The following is a 20,703-nucleotide window of genomic DNA, read 5'->3' as shown; positions in this document are numbered from 1 at the left end:
TTATTGTCACTGCCACAAAGCGTGCGTCTGTCAGTTATCACTTACTTTGCCACTGCAGCATGCGACAGCTGAGGGGAGTCTTGCAGACATTGTCGAGATCCAGAGTAGTTCTCTGGAATGCTCTTGTGAACCCCTGCTTCCGTGCCTCAGGACGACATCATGGGTGACAGCGTCCTTGCCCTTTGCTGCCCCAGCCCTCCCAATGGCCGAGTGAGCCTCTATCACCTTCAGTGCATGGACTTGCTTGGTTTCCTGATTGAACCCTGACTAACTACGTTGAGGATGTTTCCGTCCCCTTGTGCAGTCTTTGATGAGTAAGAAGGTCCGAGCTGCAACGAGAGCCCTGGCCATCCTCACGATACACACAGTGTATCTCATCCGTATGCAGTCTCTGGCGAGCAAGAAGGTATGAGTTACGACCGAAGCCCTTACCGCACTCATCACATCTATACGGTTTCTCTCCGGTATGATCTCTTTGATGTAAGTGAAAATATGAGCTGTAACTGAAGCCCTTACCGCACACGTCACACGTGTAAGGCTTTTCTCCTGTGTGAACTCTCTGATGAGTGTGAAGAACTGAGCTGTAGGCAAAAGCCTTTCTGCACACGCTGCATGTGTAGGGCTTTTCCCCTGTGTGGACTCTCTGGCGAATGTGAAGGTGTGTGCTTTGGCTGAAGCCCTTTCCACACTCGCCACACCGGTAAGGCTTCTCCCCCGTGTGCAGCCTCCGGTGGACTTGAAGAACAGGGCTTGAACTGAAGCAGAGGCAGGCTGGAAAAATGGTCGCCTGGGTGACACAGTGTGAGACGCTTGGCAAAACAGTTGCTGGCAATAATTTAGAAGCTAGAAAATGTCCCTAAGGGGAAGGGGTGGGTCAGGCAAGATGGTGTCCAGGCAGAGGAAAGGAGCGGGAGCGCATTTATGTTAGCTCGCACCCGAGCTGCTCTAAGAAAGTAATGGGCTCAGAACAAAACCAGTATAAAACAAAATAACGTGCTATAGGGATCTTCTTTTAAAATGCTTTGGGAAAGGAAAAAGGCAAGTGAAAACGAGATCGATGAAGCAGATGTGGCAAGACGTTGAGCCTGCGCTCTACGTCGGCATTCGTAGTACTCTTTTCCCTTTTTGTATACTTTCATAATTAAAACATTTTTCATGATTTAAAAAAAATCACGGCTGCACCCTCTGATGGCCTTTTTGATGCGTCAACTTGGCTAGACTACGGTCCCATTAATGAAGCAAAAATTAATCTAGGTGTTGCTGTGAAGACGTTTGGTAGAGGTGATTAAAGTCCTTAATCAGATGACTTTGAAGGAGATTATTTTAAATAATCTGGGTGGGCCTGACTCAGTCAGTTGAAGGGTCCTCAGACTAGAACTGAGGCTTCCCTAAGAGAAAAAATTCTACCTGTAGACAGCAGTCCCAGTCTGTATCTAAGAGTTCCAGCCCGCCCTGGGATTTCCAGTTTGCCCTGCACCCCGCCCCCACCCCCAGTCACATAAAAGAAATCTCATCCAAATCTCTTCTTACTATATATCTCATGTTGTTCCTACTTCATTGGTTGAACCCTGATGGACATATACCCATTCAAATCTTGCTACTCATGTGGACTGGACCCCGCACTACTCAGAGTGTGGTCATGTATGTACTGACCACGCACTCGAATGTTGTGGCAATGCTGCATTGCTATAGAAGTTTCTGGGGCGCCTGGGTGGCTCAGTCGGTTAAGCGTCTGACTTCGGCTCAGGTCACGATCTCACGGTCCATGAGTTGGAGCCCTGCATTGGGCTCTGCACTGACAGCTCAGAGCCTGGAGCCTGCTTCCGATTCTGTGTCTCCCTCTCTCTCTCTCTCTCTGCCCCTCCCCGGCTCGTGCTCGCTCTCTCTCTCTCTCTCAAAAACAAACATTAAAAGCTTCTGGATTCTTCCTTTTGATTGCTGTATTGATCTCTCTGTGACAAGCAGCTCATGGACTGGCACTTGTGTGCGAACCACACTTGGAATAGCCTGAACTAGGCATCCTGACATCTCTGAGCCTGTTCCTTCCTTTCTGCAAAGGGCGTTAACACCACCTCTCTCACACAGCTGTTAGGAGCAAGGTGAAGTGTCTAAGACACAGCCGCCACTCAAAACTTGGCCATTTCCTTTCAGAAAATAGCTCCCCAGAAGGGACGTGGTATTTAAGAGAGAGAAAGGAAACCTTGACTTACCCGGAACTTAACCATACTGTCTTCCTCTTGGAAAGAGTGGGATCCCGAGAACGCAGAACTGCAAAGAAAGAATCCATGAGGGGCGCCTGGGTGGCGCAGTCGGTTAAGCGTCCGACTTCAGCCAGGTCACGATCTCGCGGTCCGTGAGTTCGAGCCCCACGTCAGGCTCTGGGCTGATGGCTCGGAGCCTGGAGCCTGTTTCCGATTCTGTGTCTCCCTCTCTCTCTGCCCCTCCCCCATTCATGCTCTGTCTCTCTCTGTCCCAAAAATAAATAAAAAATGTTGAAAAAAAAAATTAAAAAAAAAAAAAAAGAAAGAATCCATGAGAGCGTGGGTTTAACAAATTCCGAGTAAATCCTGGTTTCTTCTTTTTTTTTTTTAAACTTTTTTTTTAATGTTTATTTATTTTTGAGAGAGAGAGAGAGAGATACAGAGAGTGTGAGCAGGGGAGGGGCAGAGAGAGACAGAGACACAGAATCTGAAGCAGGCTCCAGGCTCTGAGCTGTCAGCACAGGGCCCGACGTGGGGCTCGAACTCACATGCAGTGAGTTCACGACCTGAGCCAAAGTCTGACATTTAACCAACTGAGCCACCCAGGTGCCCCTGTCCTGGTTTCTTCTTATCTGTGCAATTTTTTCACACATTCTTCCCTCCCAAGGTATCTTTACCTCTCTTCTCATTCTCAACGGACTGAATCTCACCTCCTCAAGCCTTCTCCCCTGCCCGCATTCCGCCCAGGCTCTCCTGTCACTCCTGTCTCGCTCCTCAAACTTTTCAGTCAAAACTGCCATGCTTTTCCTTTTCTCAGACTTGCCAATGTGTTGACGTCACCTGCATCCCAGTCATTCCGGAAAACAGGCTCCAGAATTTCTGACTTGGAGGGTGATCTCAGCATGACGGGGGAACCTTCTTTTGCTCCCACTGTCACATGCAAGTTACTCCTGTGTAACCAGGACCTGGAAGCTGAAGAACTTTCGCTTAGCTAAGACCTTACAAAACAACGTCTCCCCAGCACCCATTCTACGCTCTGGGACCCTGTGACTTTTGCAAATACTGATGGCACAGCTACAACATGGAAGGCACACTCTGCTCTGGAAAAGCTCACAGGATGGAGCGAGGAACTCTCTAGATCTGCTGGTGGACAGAAGCAGGTAGAAGGAGGCCCTGGGAACTTGGCACTCTACATCCACTCAACTCCTTTCCCTGTCCTGCCTGTAGCAGGAGACCCCCTTGCCCTCCAGCTTCCAGTTGAACTTAGCCAATAGGGCAAGTCAGCAGGAGATCCAGCGAAGGGACATAAGTGAAGTCAGAGTACTTCCCCAGCTCTTTCCTGGAGTTGCTTTGGACTGGCTGTTTCATACCCCTTGACCAAAGCTCACAGCACCTATCAGTGGCCCTCCTCTCAGATCTCTTTCCCCAGGTCTGGTAACGGGCTCCTCCCTCAGCCCTTCCACCCTAGGGACGACAGTCAGTTACCCTGCTATGAGCAGATCTGGGACATTGCAAGATCCTTTCTTGATTACCACACCATGCCCCCACTTTGGTAAACTGCCCCTTTATTTTAAGCTCGTCTCAACTTACCATTCTGACTCTGGTGTTTATTTCCTATCTGAAAAACTCCGTAAACATCTGTAAAAACTCTGTAGCCTCTGGCCTTCCAGGAGAAACTGAGTGTGTAAAATTTCTGCTTTAGACACTGTGGGAACCCCAAAGATTAAAGGATAAAAACCAAAGACCATGTCTCTGTCTTCTCAGATAGTGCTTCTCAAAACTACCTGGGGGCGCCTGGGGGGCTCAGTCAGTTAAGAGTCCGACTTCAGCTCAGGTCATGATCTCATGGTTTATGGGTTCGAGCCCCATGTCGGGCTGTGTGCTGACAGGTCAGAGCCTGGAGCCTGCTTCAGATTCTTTGTCTCCCCCACCGCCTCTCTCTCTGCCCCTCCCTGGCTCTCACTGTCTCTCTCTCAAAAATAAATAAACTTAAAAAAAAATTTTTTTTTAAACTACCTGTTGTGAGAGGTGTGTGGGTAGCTCAGTTGGTTAAGCATACAACTCCTGATTTCAGCTCATGTCAGCATCTCAGTTTGTGAGATTGAGCTCCGCATCAGGCTCTGTGCTAAGCATGGAGCCTGCTTGTGATTCTCTCTCTCTCCCTCTCTCTCTCTGCCTTTCCCCTGCTCACACTTGCTCTCTCTCTCTTTCAAAATAAATAGATTAACATTAAAAAAAAAACAAACTACCTGTGGTGAAGGACCAGTTTCATGTTATTTTCACTGTTATTTTCATCTGTCACTGACCAATATTTTGGTAAAATACAGTTAAAAAGAAATTTCTAACTGGACAGTAACATGCAGAAAAATTAAACTGGACCACTTTCTTACACCATCACAAAAATAAAATCAAAATGGATATAAGACCTAAATGTGAGACAGGAAACCATCAAAACCCTAGAGGAGTAAACAGGCAACAACCTCTTTGACCTTGGCTGCAACAACTTCTTATTCAACATGTCTCCGAAGGCAAGGGAAATAAAAGCCAAAATGAACTACTAGGACCTCATCAAGATAAAAAGCTTCTGCACGGCAAAGGAAACAATCAACAAAACTAAAAGGCGACTGACAGAATGGGAGAAGATATTTGCAAATGACATATCGGATAAAGGGTTAGTATCCAAACGATATACAGAACTTACCAAACTCAACACCTGAAAAAAAAATAATCCAATGAAGAAATGGGCAGAAGACATGAACTGACACTTTTACAAAGAAGACACCCAGATGGCCTACTGGCCACACGGACACATGAAAAGATTCTCGGCGTCACTCATCATCAGGGAAATAGAAATCAAAGCCACATTGAGATACCACCTCACACCTGTCAGAATGGCTAACATTAACAATTCAGGAAACAACAGATGTTGGCGAGGATGTGGAGAAAGGGGAATCCTCTTGCACTGTTGGTGGGAATGCAAACTGGTGCAGCCACTCTGAAAAACAGCATGGAGTTTCCTTGAAAAATTAAAAAGAGAGCTACCCTGTGACCCAGAAATAGCACTGTTAGGAATTTACCCAAGGGATACAGGAGTGCTGATGCATAGGGGCACATGTACCCCCAATGTTTATAACAGCGCTTTCAACAAGAGCCCAACTATGGGAAGAGCCCAAATGCCCATCAACTGACGAATGGATAAAGAAGATGTGGTTTATATATACAATGGAACACTACTTGGCAACGAGAAAGAATGAAAGCCTGCCGTTTGCAGCCTTGTGGATGGAACTGGAGGATATTATGTTAAGTGAAATAAGTCAGGGAGAGAAAGACAGATATTATGTTTTCACTCATATGTGGAACTTGAGACACTTAACAGAAGAGCATGGGGGAAGGGAAGGGGAAAAAGTGGTTTCGGAGAGGGAGGAAAACCCATAAGAGGCTCTTAAATACAGAGAACAAACTGAGGGTTGATGGAGGGGGAGCGGGGGGAGAGGGAAAAAATGGGTGATGGGCATTGAGGAGGGCACTTGTTGGATGAGCAACGGGTGTTGTATGTAAGCGATGAATCACGGGAATCTACCCGCAAAACCAAGAGCACACTGTATACACTGTATGATAGCTAACTTGACAATAAATTATATTTAAAAATAGATAAATAAAATAAAATAAAAATACGGAAAAAAGTAAAAAGAAATTTCTAGAAAAAGTACATACTTAGGCATACAAATTACAAGCCCATTTTTAAATCATCAGATTAATCAATTATCATACAATTGCTAAAATTGATATACAAATTTTTCAATGTTTACACTCAATTTCTGAAATGATCTGGTCACAGACCAATAACATTTAGCTCTCTGACTGGCCCCAGTCTGCTGGCCACCCCGCGAGCAGCTTGCAGGGTTACAGGATCAGGTTAATAGAATACAAAATGACTTTTTGGCAAATCTTCACCCTTTCCCCCCCACTCCTTTACTACCTCTTGTAGAAAGCACGAATCGCCTTATTCTGGGCCCCCGCAAAGATTTGTTAAACCCCTAAGTACAGTGCTAATCGCATTCTGATCTGAGTGCTGAAGCAGGACAGAGACCAGGTCCCCACGGCAACCTCTGGAGGGGAAGAGGAGCTGCAGGGAAAGCAACAAATTGAATCTGGAACTTCAGGTGCCAAGAAACACAATCAGAAAGAGAAGCCCCGGGGCTCCTGGGTGGCTCAGTCAGTAGAGCACCTGACTTCAGCTCAGGTCACATGATCTCACAGTTTGTGAGTTTGAGCCCACATGGGCTCTCTGTGGTCAGCACAGAGCCCGCTTCAGATCCTCTGTCCCTCCCTCCCTCTGCCCCTACCCCTTGTTCTCTCTCTTTCTCTCTAAAAAATAAACATAAAAAAAAAAAAAAAAAAAAAAAAGAAATATAAGCCCCGAGTTTTCCCCAAAACCCTGCTTCCAGATTCCTGACTTTTCTTAGACGTTCCAGAGGATTCAAAAGTGAGAGAGATGTGCCTAGCAATCCTGTGTAATCATCTCAGGAACGGGACAAAGACCATTGCTTCTGTGTGCATGAGGGTGAATGTCATGTGATAATGCCAAAGTGGTCCGTCTGTAATCTGTGAGTATCTGAGCCGGACGGCTCTACGAGAGCTGGCTTCAGCCCTCAGCCCTCAGGGCTTGTGGCAGGACGGCAGGCAGGGCTGTCTCTAGTCCATGCCAATATGCCTTTGAGCATATTAGAAAATGTATCCCTTCTTCAAGATACTTTTCTTCCACCTGTTGGAAAATTCTTATCACATACTGATTTTTGTTGGAATAAAGCAACGGAGTACTTTTATTGCTACTTGCTGAAAATTGCATGTGTGTCCTATGTGAATAGTATGGCTTTGATGTAGTCTCCTTGTGCAGTACGCAGCCTGCACAGATGTGCATAGCCGCCCTACCCCCAGAAAGCCTGTCCAAAAACTTAAAGGCTAGTGAGACATGGCTGTGGGCACATGACAAAGCCTGTCACTGGCCAGTTCAAGTGACTATGAAGTATAGGACTATGGGAGGGCTTTTCTAGTGACCTTCCCATATCCCCTGCCCATGGGGATCAGTCTTCTATGGTCAGACCACAGGATCTGGTACTGATGTCCACTACAACACTTTTCATATCCTACTTCAATTTTCCTGGTTACTTTTTGCTTTCTCTCCTGTAACATGTGCTCCTAATGACTAGAAGTTGTATCATTTGTGTACATATGGCAAGTTTAGCATGCAGTAGGTGCCGAATGAATGAATGAATGAATGGAGAAGTCTGGGCCTTTGCCTGACTCAATCCTCAGACTGAAAAGATCAGATCCTGAGATCAAAGGTGCAAGGAAAACCCATGCATTGGGTATATGACCCATGCAGTGAACGCTGACTAGGAGAAAACGCAGTAGAGCCTGGCTGTTTAAAAAAAAAAAAAAAAAAAAAATTAGGGGCGCCTGGGTGGCTCGGTCGGTTAAGCGTCCGACATCCGCTCAGGTCACGATCTCACGGTCCATGAGTTCGAGCCCCGTATCGGGCTCTGGGCGGACAGCTCAGAGCCTGGAGCCTGTTTCAGATTCTGTGTCTCCCTCTCTCTCTGCCCCTCCTCTGTTCATGCTCTGTCTCTCTCTGTCTCAAAAATAAATAAACGTTAAAAAAAAATTAAAAAAAAAATTAAGACTCTGAAACCAGACTCCCTGGGTTCAAGGCGTGGCTTTGTCAGCCACTGGCTGTGTGCCCTTGGTCGAACCAGCTCCTGGTGCCTTAGTTCCTTCCTCTGTACAAGACAGGATATCGAGAGAACCTATTTCTAAGTGTCATTGTGGGAACTCAGTAAGTTATGACGTGCAAGGTGCTCAGAGTGGCGCCTAGCACACAATAAGGAGTAAGTGTTGTGTACTGGGCTGTATGCTAAGTGCTCCAGATAAAAATGTAAGATTCAGTCCCTGATCAGGGTGCCTGGGTGACTCAGCCCGTTAAGCCTCTGATTTCGGCTCAGGTCATGATCTCGAGGTTTCTGAGTTCAAGCTCCTCATCGGGCTCTGTGCCAATAGCTCGGAGCCTGGAGACTGCTTGGGATTCTGTGTCTCCCTCTCTCTCTCTGCTCCTCCCCTGCTCACTCTGTCTCTCTCACTCTCAAAAATAAACATACATTAAAAAAAAAAAAAACCCTAAAATTAAATAAATAAATAAAAATAAAAGACATCCCTTTGGGGCACCTGGGTGGCTCAGTTGGTTGGTGTCCAATTGGCTCAGGTCATGATCTTCTCACGGTTTGTGGCTTTGATCCTCATGTCTGGTTCTGTGCTGACAGCTCAGAGCCTGGAGCCTGCTTGGGATTGTGTCCCCCTCTCTGCCCCTCCCCAGCTCGCGCTCTGTCTCTCTGGCTCTCAAAAATAAACATTAAAAAAAAAAAAATCAGTCCCTGATCTAAAGGGGAGGCAAACTAGGGGGTAGAGAGGTGAGCCAGTAAATTCACTGGAACGTGAGAAGGGCTGCAGCAGATGTGGCTGCACAAAACTGAACAAAGACACAGGGAAGAAAACCCGACACAGCCCGAGAGGGCTCCAGGCTGTCAGGGAAGGCTTTCGAGAGATGATAATTGAACTGTAGCTGATGCCCAAAGAAACAGAAGGCATTTGCCCAACTGACAAGGAAGGAGAAGGCTAATGAACAAGTGGCAATGTGGGCGAAAACACACACGTGGGCAATGCTGCGGTCCCACCAAAGGCCAGGAAGCACATGGGTATAGACTAGAACAGAGAGTCACAGGGCCAAGTCCGGCTAAGACAATGCCGGAGACATTACCAGGGGCTGATCCTGAAGAATCCTGAAGAGTTTCAACATTGTGTTACTATTATTATCATTATTATTATTGTTATTATTATTATCATCATTATTATTATTAACCTTCAAGTACCAGTTTGGGTGTTACTTCTGCAGGAAGCCCTCCTTGATTATCTCCACCTTATCACGTACCGTCTTCATCCGTTCAAGCCCCTATAACAAAACTACCACATACCGTGTGGTTTATAAAGAACAGAAATTTATTCGTCACAGTTCTGGAGGCCAGAAGCCCAAGATCACCATTAGGTGAGGGCCCTCTTCTGGATCACAGACTTCCACCTCTCCTCACAGGGTGGACCAGGCAAGGGAGCCCTCTAGGCCCTCCTTTATAAGGGCATTGATCTCACTCAGGAGGGCTCTGCCCTCAGGCCATAACCACCTTCAAAGCCCGCCTCTTAATACCATCACGCTGGGCCTTGGGATTTCAAACATGTGAATTTCAGGGGATCCAAACATTCACACCATGGCAGAGGCTGACTGTGGCTGGCATTTCTCCTATCGTAGCACTATACTGTGGTTGTTTCATTATCTTCCACCCTTGGCCATAAGCTCAGAGAGAGCAAGGGTGGCATTGCCTCGTCCAACACATATTTATTAAGTGCCTACTGTATGCCAGGCAGGGATCTAGAAACTGAAGATATAGCAATAAGGGTTATGGAGGGGGGAAAAAAATGGGGCAGGGGGATAGGGAATGAAATGGGGTGGTCAGGAGAAGCCTCACGGGGGTGATCTGTGAGTAAAGACCTAACTGAGTAAAGGAGTGACCAACACAAATATCTGTACAGAGAACATTCTAGACAGAGCGTACAGCAAGGGTCAACACCCAGAGGTGGCAGCATGCGCGGCATGTGGCTGAAGTGGAGCGAGTGAGGGAAAGAATAATCAGAGACGAAAGAAAGGTAAACGCGAGCCAGATGCTATGCGGTCTTCTAGGCCGTTTTAAGGCTTTTGGCTGTTATCCTCATTAGGTGGGAATAAAGGCAGGGCTTTTGAACAGAGGAGTGACATGATCCAACTTAGGTTATCAATAGGGTTATTCTGGCTGCTGTTAAGAATGGACTAACAGTGGCAAGATGGGAAGCAGAAGACCAGATGGTCGGTTATCACGACAATCCCAGCAAGGGATGATGGCGTCTTGGGTCAGGGACGCGGAGGTGGAGGCAGTGAGAAGTTGCTGGGGTCTGCGTTTATAATGAAGACACGGTCACTGGGCTCCGTTGATGGCTTCCATCCAGGGTGGAAGGCAGGGGGTGGAGGCTTTGGCCTTGTTCACTGGAAGGATGGAGAAGGTTTTGGAGAGCCAGGTTTTGCAGCCGATTAGGAGCTCAGTTTTGGAAATAGTGGGTTTGAGGTGTTGAAAAACACACCCATAGCATGAGAAGTAAGGCAGAGGATTCATTTTCAGAAATACGAAACAAAAGCTGGGCAGTCTAGTTAACAGTAGGTTTACAAAGTACTGGAAATATGTATAAAACCCCACCCTGCCCGGACCCACAGCGGAGTCCCAAACCCTTAGAAACTTCACTTCCTGGTCCTCCTTCCCCTCTCTGTTTCGCAGGCTTATTTTCACGGGCTTATTTTCATGGACTTTGCAATGAGCATGTGCCAAGGAATAAAGGGAGGAGGGACTGAAAGTCTCTGGTCATCTCGGGGAATGTACATTTGTTCTAATCAGACCGCTTTATGGCATAGGCATATGGGCATAGGCAACGCCTGGGTAAGGCTGTGACCTCTGTAGTGCTCAGCCAATGAGGAATCAGGGGAGGGGCTTCACACTAGGAGATAAATTGTCTGCTGTAACTGCCCCTCAGACACCAGCTCTTGCAAGCACGTTGATTAAAGCCTCACTTCACTGTGTTCCCAGTCTCCTTGTCCCTCCTTTGATTGGGTCGGTGGGCTGATTTCTCACTCATATTTACAGAGATCGAAGAAAAAAATTATCCCCTTCACAAGAGACAAAAGACATAAAATGCCTATGAATCAATTTCATTAAGAACACGGGGGCCTGGGTGGCTCAATCGGTTAAGTGGCCCACTTTGGCTCAGGTCATGATCTCGTGAGTTTCAGCCCCGCGGCGGGCTCTGTGCCGACAGCTCAGGGCCTGGAGCCTGCTTCGGATTCTGTGTCTCCCTCCTTCTCTGCCCCTCCCCCACTCTCTTTCTCTCTCTCTCTCTCTCTCTCTCGCTCTCCCTCAAAAATAAACATTAAAAAAATTTTTTTAAAGAATAGACGAAAACCTCAGAATTTTATTGAGACACTTGAAGCTCTGACCACACCTCTGAGCTCACAGCGGCTCACGGGGCCCAAGGGTCTAGTCTGAGAGGGAATTTGCGATGTCTGGCTCCCACATACTATATGCAGCTAGGAGCAAAATTCAACCTTTCTATGCTTCCTCAGAGCACTTCCTAGCTAGTTCATTGTAAAGCTGTTTCAAAACCATTTTATTATAAACATTTCAAACACATGCAGAGGGAGACAGACTAGCAGAATGAACCCCCAGGTACCAATCATGCAGCTGAAGCAATTACCAACGCGTGGCCACTCTTATTTCAACCATACGGCTACCTAGTCCCAACGTACGCACTTAGTATTTTGAAACGTTCCCCTGACACCATATTCATCATATTGTCTAATCCAAACATACGTCATCACGTAGCTCTAAAAGATGTGAAATAGTTTTAAAAGTGCTAACATTACACCTCAAATAACTAACATCAATTCTCTAATTTTATCAAATGGAGAGGCAGTTTGACTGCAACCGAACAATTTGCCATTTGCTCTTTATGTCTAATCAGCCTCAAAGGTTGCATTCCCTGCCTCTCGGCGTGCAAGGTGAGGATGGGGCTAATAGTTTGGGGCAGTTCTTTTCAAACTGTATTCAGAGACTACTCTAGATGTCTAGCTAGAGGGAGGAGAAAAGCCAAGAGGTAAGCAGAGTTAGGGCTCCCCGGAAAAAGACAGAAGAGACATAGCTGGGTTTTTTTGTTTTGTTTGTTTGGTTGGTTTTGGTGGTGGGGGGTGGTTGACATAGCTTCTTGACATAAGAAAAGTCATTTTTATGTCCTGGCCCTCTTGTGATCTAAGCCTGACTGGCACCTGACACTACTTGCCGGAAGCACTTTTCTTGCAGAACTCCCTGCGATATGTTGAAATTGCAGAATAGACCTCGGTAGTTAACGGTTTTAAGGGAACAAAAAAGAATGTAAGAATACACAGCCACTTTCAGGCCACGAGATAGCCTAATCATATTTGGGACAATAAATCGATGGTAAAACTCCCAGGGCTGACCCCAAAGTGAAGCGTGGCCTGAAGCACATTCTTGAGTAATCTTTGCAGGATCTAAACCCCTTTGAGCACCCAGATCCCAGACCAAGTGAGGCCAGAGAATTGATGATGCTGACCCTTGCCAGCCCTCATGACTTCAACCAACGAAGACGCGGACTCGCCCACTTTAAGATGACTTTTTTGCCCCACTGCGCAAGACCCTTCATGAATATGTATGCACCCTTAGCTTAAAACTTCCCCAGTTTTATTGTTCCAGGAGACACTGCTTTGGGAAATATCCCGGGTGTTCCCCTTTACTCGTTGCAAGTAAAATCCTTCCTTTTCCTTTTCTTTTTGTTTTTGTTTTTTGTTTTTTGGGTTTTTTTTTTTTTTTTTTTTTTTTTTTTTTGGCTTGGTTGTGTCCTTTAGCTCAACACTTACCAAGAGGTGAACCCAGTTTGGGGTAACAAGATACCCCCCTGGAGACAGAGGTACCAGATGCCAAGCCCAGCGTTCAGAAGCCAAGATTCCAGAAACCTTGGGGTGCTGAGCCCGAACCGCCCCCCTGCCAACCCCAGGGATGAACAGACCAAGCCGTCCCCCATACTCGGAGATGAACTGCTGGGCCCGTCCCTCTCCCCAGTCGGGGACGCCTGGCCCCGACCATTATCCCCCAAACATGAGCCAACGCCCTCCGGCCCCCCCGCCTGGATGTGGAGATGAACATTCCAAGACTGACACCAATCCCGACGCGGGGATGCACAGCTCCTACCTCCAAAACCTGCAGAGGCACTGCCGCAGTCCCCCCAAATCCAGCTCAAGCTCGCCCACCTCTTCCCAAGGAATGCCGGGCGAGCACCTCAACACTCCGCCCCGCCAAGAAGGCTCTTTCATTGGCCACCAGTCCCCGCTTCCAACTCCTCCCATCCAGAAACAGGGCGCGATCACGACTATACACCCTCCACCCCTAGCGCTTCCGACCGGGGCGCGGTCGGGGCTGGACTCACCTCAGCGCCCCAAACAAGGTCGCCCACGGCGCCCGCCAGAGCCCATAACGCATGCGCAGGAAAGTCTGCGGACTACAATCCCCAGAAGCCCCTGCGCCGCAGCAGCCAGGGGGCCCGTGCCCCTGCTGGGGTCACCCGCACGCCAGTCATTTACCTAAAACGAAAATAACAACAATCGCAAGAGTGGTAAAATAACAGTGAAACGCTAGCAATAATGAAAACAAATCATTCTCCACCCGTGATAATAAAGGAGAGGCAAGATTCTCTTACCACCTGGAAATGAACACTTGTTCCCATTTTAGTGAAAATCCTTTACAGGTTCTTAACTCTGCAGACATACACTTTGATTTTATAAACACGCAATTTTTCAATTAAAATGTATTTAAATACCCTTTTCACGGCTTGTTTCCATTGAAGGGGACCCTGGAAGATCTTCCACACTTCAGAGCTGACATAGTCCTGTAATAGGTTTCCCCTTCTCTGAAGCAGAAAGAATTAACAACCAGTGCCTTCTGTTTTTAATCAGGGGATAGCAGGAGTCTGGGTGGGTGGTGGGTGAAGGTCTTATAAGAGGTCTATTTCTACAAATCACAAAGACACGGGAAGTTTTCAGATTCCCTTTGAGAAGTCTCTGCTCTTGGGACTTACTTTTTGCATTTTAAGATTCCTGTTAGAGAAAGTGTCTTTCTTTTTGTGCCATCATGGGGTAAGAAAATAGTAGGATTTCCCTAGAGGCCCACAATTCTCGCCTGGAGGAAAGCATCCAAAACAAAACAAAACAAAACAAAACAAAAACAAACCCCAAAACAAAACAAAACACAAAAACAAAAAACGGGTGAGAACACATTCTCTCTTTGCTAGCTCTGGTCCTAGACTTGCCAGATAACTGAAGACCCCCATCGCCATGCCTTGGCAGGAGCTGGAGAAATAATATCCAACTACCAACTGGCATTGCAACTTAGGCACATGAAGAGAACAGCAAAATTCTTTTGGCCTATCCCTGTCTATTGGTATCTTGACATTAGTTTCCTCATGATGGAAAAAAAAAAAAAAAAAGTGCAATCTTCCAGGGCTGGGAGTCATCCTTAATTTTGGCAGATACTAAGTCTTTTTACTGGATAGAGGGGGATGTTTTCTTTAACGTGCTTCAGTAATATCTGCCATAAATACGTCAATTCTCCACGTTTGCATTAATTTATTCTGTAGCCTCTCCTTTTTTTTTAACATATATATTTTAACATTTATTTATTTTTGGGAGACAGAGAGTGAGAGGGGAAGGGGCAGAGAGAGAGGGAGACACAGAATCTGAAGCAGGCTCCAGGCTCTGAGCTGTCAGCAGAGAGCCCAACGTGGGGCTGGAACTCACGGACCACAAGATCATGACCAGAGCTGAAGTCGGACGCTCAACTGACTGAGCCACCCAGGCGCCCCTTAGCCTCTCCTTTTTGACCTCTCTCCTATTACTTTCTCGCTTGCCCACTCTGCTCCAACCACAGCGGGCTTAATGGTTGTATCCCCAGTGCTTAGACCCACAGTGCCTGACACATAGTACCTCTCGATTCATCAAATTTCAGTCAGAAGTAACAATTCAAGAGATAAAGATGCTATGCATGTACTCCTGATGGCCAAATTGCATGACACCGTGTTACACCGGGACCCTGGGGTCCAAGGCAACAACAGGCTTATTAGGTGTTTTCAGTGCTGTGAGCAACACAGCTGGATGCGGGAGATCTCCCAAGTGTGTGAATAACTCCACTTTAATCTCTGACCTGCTATCCTATCACCTCATCCTAGTGGGTGCTGGTAGATTACCTCACCAAATTGGCACGCTTTCTTCTCCATCTGGTGGTGGAATAATACTAGGCTGGGTTTTATACCTGAAATATTTACATTCAGGCTAACGACTGTTCTGAGGAACAGTTACACCTCGTCTGGACCCACAAAAGCTGCTTGGAGATGGGTAGCTTAAATCTCTGACTCTACCTTATAAAATGACCACATGTCAACCTTTTGCTAGGACTCAGCCTTACTGTCACCATACACTTTATACCAGACTCGTCTCCCCCCAACCAACCCACTTCCGTTAGAGCCAACTCGTTCAACATCATTCTTGGTATGCTACCGATCATTCCATCGCTGACTCCGCTCTGCAGATGGTGCTCTTACAACTCTCCAAACGCCCTGAAACTCGTATTAACCTTTCTACCATATGACATTCAAAGAATGACAACAGAGTAACACCTCACTTCACTTGCTGCTGATTTTGCACGGAAAGCACCGCGCATTTACACCCAACGCAAACCAATCCATAGCGGTTACAGCACTGCCCTTGACTCTCTCGTAGCCCTTGCTGCCACTGAAATACCAGCAGCCGACTGGCAGCTGGGTCAGCTGTAGGCAACCCAGGGGCATGTCAAGGCCAGCCTCCAGCAGGTAAAATGATCAGGGCACATCTACAAAAGTTGACTGTTGCCACAACCATTCCAACCGTGTGATTCTCCCACGCTTGTTAGTAGGTATGGAGTTTCAAGACACATCCACGAATTCTCTGGTCCTCCTTCCAGGAGGCCTACTGCCCCTTCCCATAAACTAGTGGCTCCGACAGAACAGAAGAAAGCAGAAGTGATGGCGATTTCAGGGTCAAAAAAGGCACTGTGGCTTCTTGCTTGCTCTCTCCCCTCTGCTCACTTGCTCTGAGGGAAGTCAGTTGCCCTGTCATGAAGACTCTCAGGCAGTCCTGTACAGAAGCCCACGTGGTGAGGATCTTAGACCTTTTTCAACAGCCACTGAGGAACTGAGGCCTCCTGTTCAAGGCTCTTTTGTGCCCAGAGCCATCTTGGAAGCAGATCCTTTAAGCCCTGGTCAGGCATTCAGAAGACTGTAGCTGCAGGCAGCATCTGACAGCCAGTTCCAGAACACTGGGGATGTGCTGCCCAATTTTAAGAATCTGAGGTCCTCCTTTGGAAAGCCAGTAAGCGAGTTGAACTTTCCGACCACAAACCTTGAAGGTCTGAGGTGTAGGAATGGCGTCTACACTGGCTCTTTGGCTCTAAAACCCACCCCACGATTAGAAGGAATCACCCTGCTGCTGTTCCATAAAATACTGGAGATTTTCTTCAAGCCCCCTTCCGAAAGCTAACCATTGCACTCTGCTCAACTCCCAGACATGCTAACTATTCGCTTAGATAGAAGGTGCCCCTTGCCCACCTCCCTGACGTTCTTTGTCTAGTAGCCCAGGCAGCAGAGAGGAGCTCAGCCTGGACTGTGCCCCAGGTCTCGAGCCTCCCAGATGAAGAAGTCAGACTACCGGGAATGCCCTCTGTGAAGCCAGGCTTGGGGGCTCACTGGTCCCAGAGGGTCAGGATGCAGACTGGAGCACCACAGCTCCTCCCGGTTCTCCAGATCACCTCGTTTCTGCCCAAGCCAAAAAAAATTATGCAGCCTCTGAAAGTATCTACATCACAAATTTCTCAGTTCATTTGTATACCTTATATTTGGTACTAGGTGCTAAGTAAACAGTAGAAAAAGCCAAAAAAAAAAGGAAAAAAAAGTACAGAGGTTGTAACAGGGATCTTTGACCATAAGGCACTGTTCCACCAGACTCATTTTTTTAAAAAATAGCTTTACTATCATTATAAAACTGATATATACTCTTCGTGAAAAAGTAAAATGCATAAAAGTACATGAATGTATTACATACCCCGCATCCCACTTGCCAGAGATATGCAGTTATCATACTAACCTTTCACACTTTTTTTTTCTTTTCTCTCTCTCTAAACATACACACACAAAAACATACCAACAAAATGGAGTCATACTAAAATTGTTCCACAACTCTCCTGACTCACAAAATAATTTGTGGGCAACCTTCAATGCCACTGTAGGCACTGAATATTTTTAGTGGTTTTCGCTCATTTACATGTGCCTTTATTTGTTACACTTGGGAGTTGTTTTTTTTTTTTTTTTTTTTTTTGCTATAGTAAGAAAACTCTAAGAAACTCAGCTGGAGGCATACATATTCTTCCACATGTGCAACTATCTCCCAACTACCAATGACTACACACTCATTGCCACTTCAAAGGTTATACAAATTGGACTCGATACACTGACAAATCCTTTCCAAAAAAAGACTACTTATTTTCACTCCTACCAGTATATTCACGAGTGCCTATTTCCACAGGTCCCACCGATGGTGGCTTTGGTGACTCTATGTTCTGTTCTGACAAGTTAAAGGGGTGTTTCTGGGTTTTTTTAAATGCTCTAATATGTATCTTTAAAAACACGGGGAAACGAAACGAACGGGGCAGAAATATTCATGACAGCAATAAATTAACCAATAAATTCAATGCAATGCCAGTCGGACTGTGTTTTTAAAACTTGATAAAATGCGATGGTCCTGCCATACAGCACAGCCTGTCTAGGAGAGCGGTGTATCTCTAGGAGATAAAACACATTCACCGCAGCATGATAAAAACATGATGGCGATACATCACGTGGAGATACACCTGCCAAGAGGCGGACTCTCGAACTGTTCCCAGCCTTCTGAAAGTGACTTGCCCTAACCAACGTGCGCATCATCTCTCCATTTTTGTAGAAACCATCTTCTAAAAGGTACGCACGATGTCGGTTTTAGTAAGGTGACGACTTTTTCCTACATTTGTCCCATGTGTAGGTATTCCCCCCTCTCCCCCACCCGGCAAGGAATCCACGTTCACAGTCTGCTCCTCGGACACACTCCTAGGTCATTCGTAAGAAGCTCCCTCCTGGGCCGACTCTGATGAGAGCGGCGATTTTTACCGAGGCCCCGCCGTACTTCAAGGACGGCCCTCTGGGGGACAGACCCTTGGAGAGCAAAGTTGGCGACCCAAGTGCTTTTCTCATCTATCAACCTTCCGGATCGTCCCTTCCTGGGCAGGCCAACTGCTGGGACGGGTCACCCTCCACCGGAGCCCTCCCTGCGCATCCCGTTGGCAAAGCCTTCCTCCTGCGTCGGCGCTCAGACGGGCGTCAAGTTCTGAGTTCTGCCTCGGCGCGTGTCTGCTTCCCCGGTTTCTCGCCAGCGTGCGCTCGCTGGTGATTCCGCAGCCCTGAGCTGTAACTGAAGCCCTTCCCGCACTCCCCGCACCTGTAGGGCTTCTCGCCGGTGTGGACCCTCTGGTGGACGTGAAGACAGGAGCTTCGCCCAAAGCCCTTCCCGCACTCCTCGCACCTGTAGGGCTTCTCACCAGTGTGGACCCTCTGGTGGCCTTGAAGATGTGAGCTCTGACTGTAGCCCTTCCCACACACGTCGCATCTGTAGGGCTTCTCTCCCGTGTGCACCCTCTTGTGACTGAGGAGACCAGAGCCGTACCTGAAGCCCTTGCCACATTCGTAACACGTGTAGGGTTTCTCCCCCGTGTGCAGTCTCTGGTGGGTGCGCAGATTTGAGCCGTAACTGAAGCCCTTGCCACACTCCTCACACGTGTACGGCTTCTTCCCCGTGTGGATCCGCTGATGTTTGTAGAGGCTCGACGTGCACCGGAAACCCTTCCCGCACGCTTCGCACTTGTAGGGCTTCTCGCCGGTGTGGACCCTCTGGTGGATGAGGAGCCCCGAGCTGTAACTGAAGCCTTTGCCGCACTCGGCACACTTGTAGGGCTTCTCGCCCGTGTGGGTCCTCTGGTGGATGAGGAGGTCGGAGCTGTAAATGAAGCCCTTGCCACACGCGTCGCACACGAACGGCCTCTCCCCCGTGTGGACCCTCTGGTGACTGTGGAGGTCCGAATTGCGCCGGAAGCCCTTCCCGCACTCGCCGCACTTGTAGGGCTTCTCCCCGGTGTGGACCCTCTGGTGGACGTGGAGGTCCGAGCTTCGGCCGAAGCCCTTCCCGCACTCGCACTTGTAGGGCTTCTCCCCCGTGTGCAGCCTCTGGTGCCGGAGCAGCCCCGAGCTGTAGCTGAAGCTCTTCCCGCACACGTCGCAGTCGAAGAGGCGCTGCCCCGTGTGAACCCGCTGGTGGGCCCGGAGGTACGAGTTGTAGCTGAAACCCTTGTCGCACTGGTCGCACCGGTAGGGCTTCTGCCCCGCGTGCGCCTTCTGGCGGCTGCTCGGGTGGGAGCCGCACGAGAGGCCCTTCCCGCACTCGGCGCCGCAGCCCAAGGGCTTCTCCCCGGGGTGCACGTGCCGGTGCTTGTGGAGCGCGGACTTGGCGTAGAAGCCCTTGCCGCACTCGCCGCACGCGTAGGGCTTCTCGCCCGTGTGCAGCCGCCGGTGCACCTGCAGCACCGAGCTGTAGCTGAAGCCCTTCCCGCACTCGCCGCACTTGTAGGGCTTCTCCCCGGTGTGGACCCGCTGGTGGACGAGCAGGTTGGAGCTTCGACCGAAGGCCTTCCCGCACTCCTCACACGCGTAGGGCTTCTTTCCCGTGTGCACGCCCTGGTGGATGAGCAGAATCGACTGATACCGGAAGCCCTTCCCGCACACGTCGCATCGGTAGGGCATCTCCCCGGCGGGGGCCCGGGGCCGGCTGGGACCGCGCGCGTTCTGCCGGAGGCCCCGGGCGCGCCCGTTACCCTTGGAGGGTTTCTCGTCCGTGGGGGCCCTCTGGGGCCCCTCGAGGCGGGCGGTCTGCCTCAAGCCCGTACCACCCTCGGGATATCTACCGGCTTTCTCTTTCCAGGGTGCTCCGGGCTGGGCGGGAAGGTGCGAGGCGCCCCTGAGGCCATCTCCGCGTTCGCTGCTTCTCAGGTCATCCTCTTCCGGGGCAGGGTGACGGAGGGTTGACTTTTTCAGGCGGTCTCTTCCACAGCGCTCGCGATCAGACGGTCTCTCTCTTTCAGGTAACCCGTGGTCATCGTGACAACGTGACACCCAGCGGAAGCCGAAACCATCCCACTCAGGTTTATACGTTGTACCCTGCGTGTCAAGTTTTTTACACCTTTCCAGAACATTCCACGACTCGTTCACAAAGGCTTTCATCCAAGATTCTTGAACGGATACCGGTCTTAGAGCTTTCCAGGGTGGAAACGCTTGATTTTCCGAACCGATGGGTCCTTGAAGACCGCCGGCCAAATTGCCAATTGGCGAACCCCGAGGAGATGCTCCTTCCCACCCCTGGCAGGGAGAAGCGTCCTCCGAGAACTGGAAATCCTTCCCTTGAAGATTCCCTCTACGGTCTTGACTCCCAGTTAATTCAGCAGCCGCCTGTTCCCCGATTTTCCAGTAGGACAGCTCTCTGTAGGAAAGGCACTTAAGTTCCCTTTCTTGATTATACTCCAGATCCTTTTCATTCTTGTCTCCTGTGGGGTGAAAGACAGTTCAGAGATGAGAACAAGTACAAGAATGGCTCAGGGATCTCAAGTCAAGTCAGGCTTTCAGGCCCGGACCAGTAACGGCCTGGAGC

At 48.6% G+C, this 20,703-nt stretch overlaps 1 protein-coding gene across 3 annotated transcripts in view; it reads right to left on the bottom strand.

The window, feature by feature from the left end:
* ZNF229 (zinc finger protein 229) overlaps nucleotides 1-20,703 on the bottom strand; it is a 53,041-nt gene that overhangs the window by 29,525 nt on the left and 2,813 nt on the right. Inside the window, exons 2-3 of one of the 3 annotated variants that reach the window (XM_049620836.1) lie at nucleotides 18,448-20,599; nucleotides 2,211-2,268 (exon numbers count right to left, since the gene is read on the bottom strand). In XM_049620836.1, coding sequence (XP_049476793.1) covers nucleotides 2,211-2,268; nucleotides 18,448-20,599 — 2,210 coding nt within the window. Of the gene's footprint in view, nucleotides 1-2,210; nucleotides 2,269-17,269; nucleotides 20,612-20,703 lie in introns of those variants that run through there. The other 2 variants (XM_049620838.1, XM_049620837.1) reach the window with 2 other exon arrangements.

Source organism: Panthera uncia, assembly GCF_023721935.1.
Source record: "Panthera uncia isolate 11264 chromosome E2 unlocalized genomic scaffold, Puncia_PCG_1.0 HiC_scaffold_19, whole genome shotgun sequence".
Taxonomy (NCBI): Eukaryota; Metazoa; Chordata; class Mammalia; order Carnivora; family Felidae; genus Panthera; species Panthera uncia.
Note: the sequence above shows the minus strand (reverse complement) of the source record. Positions and strands in the feature narration are given on the sequence as shown.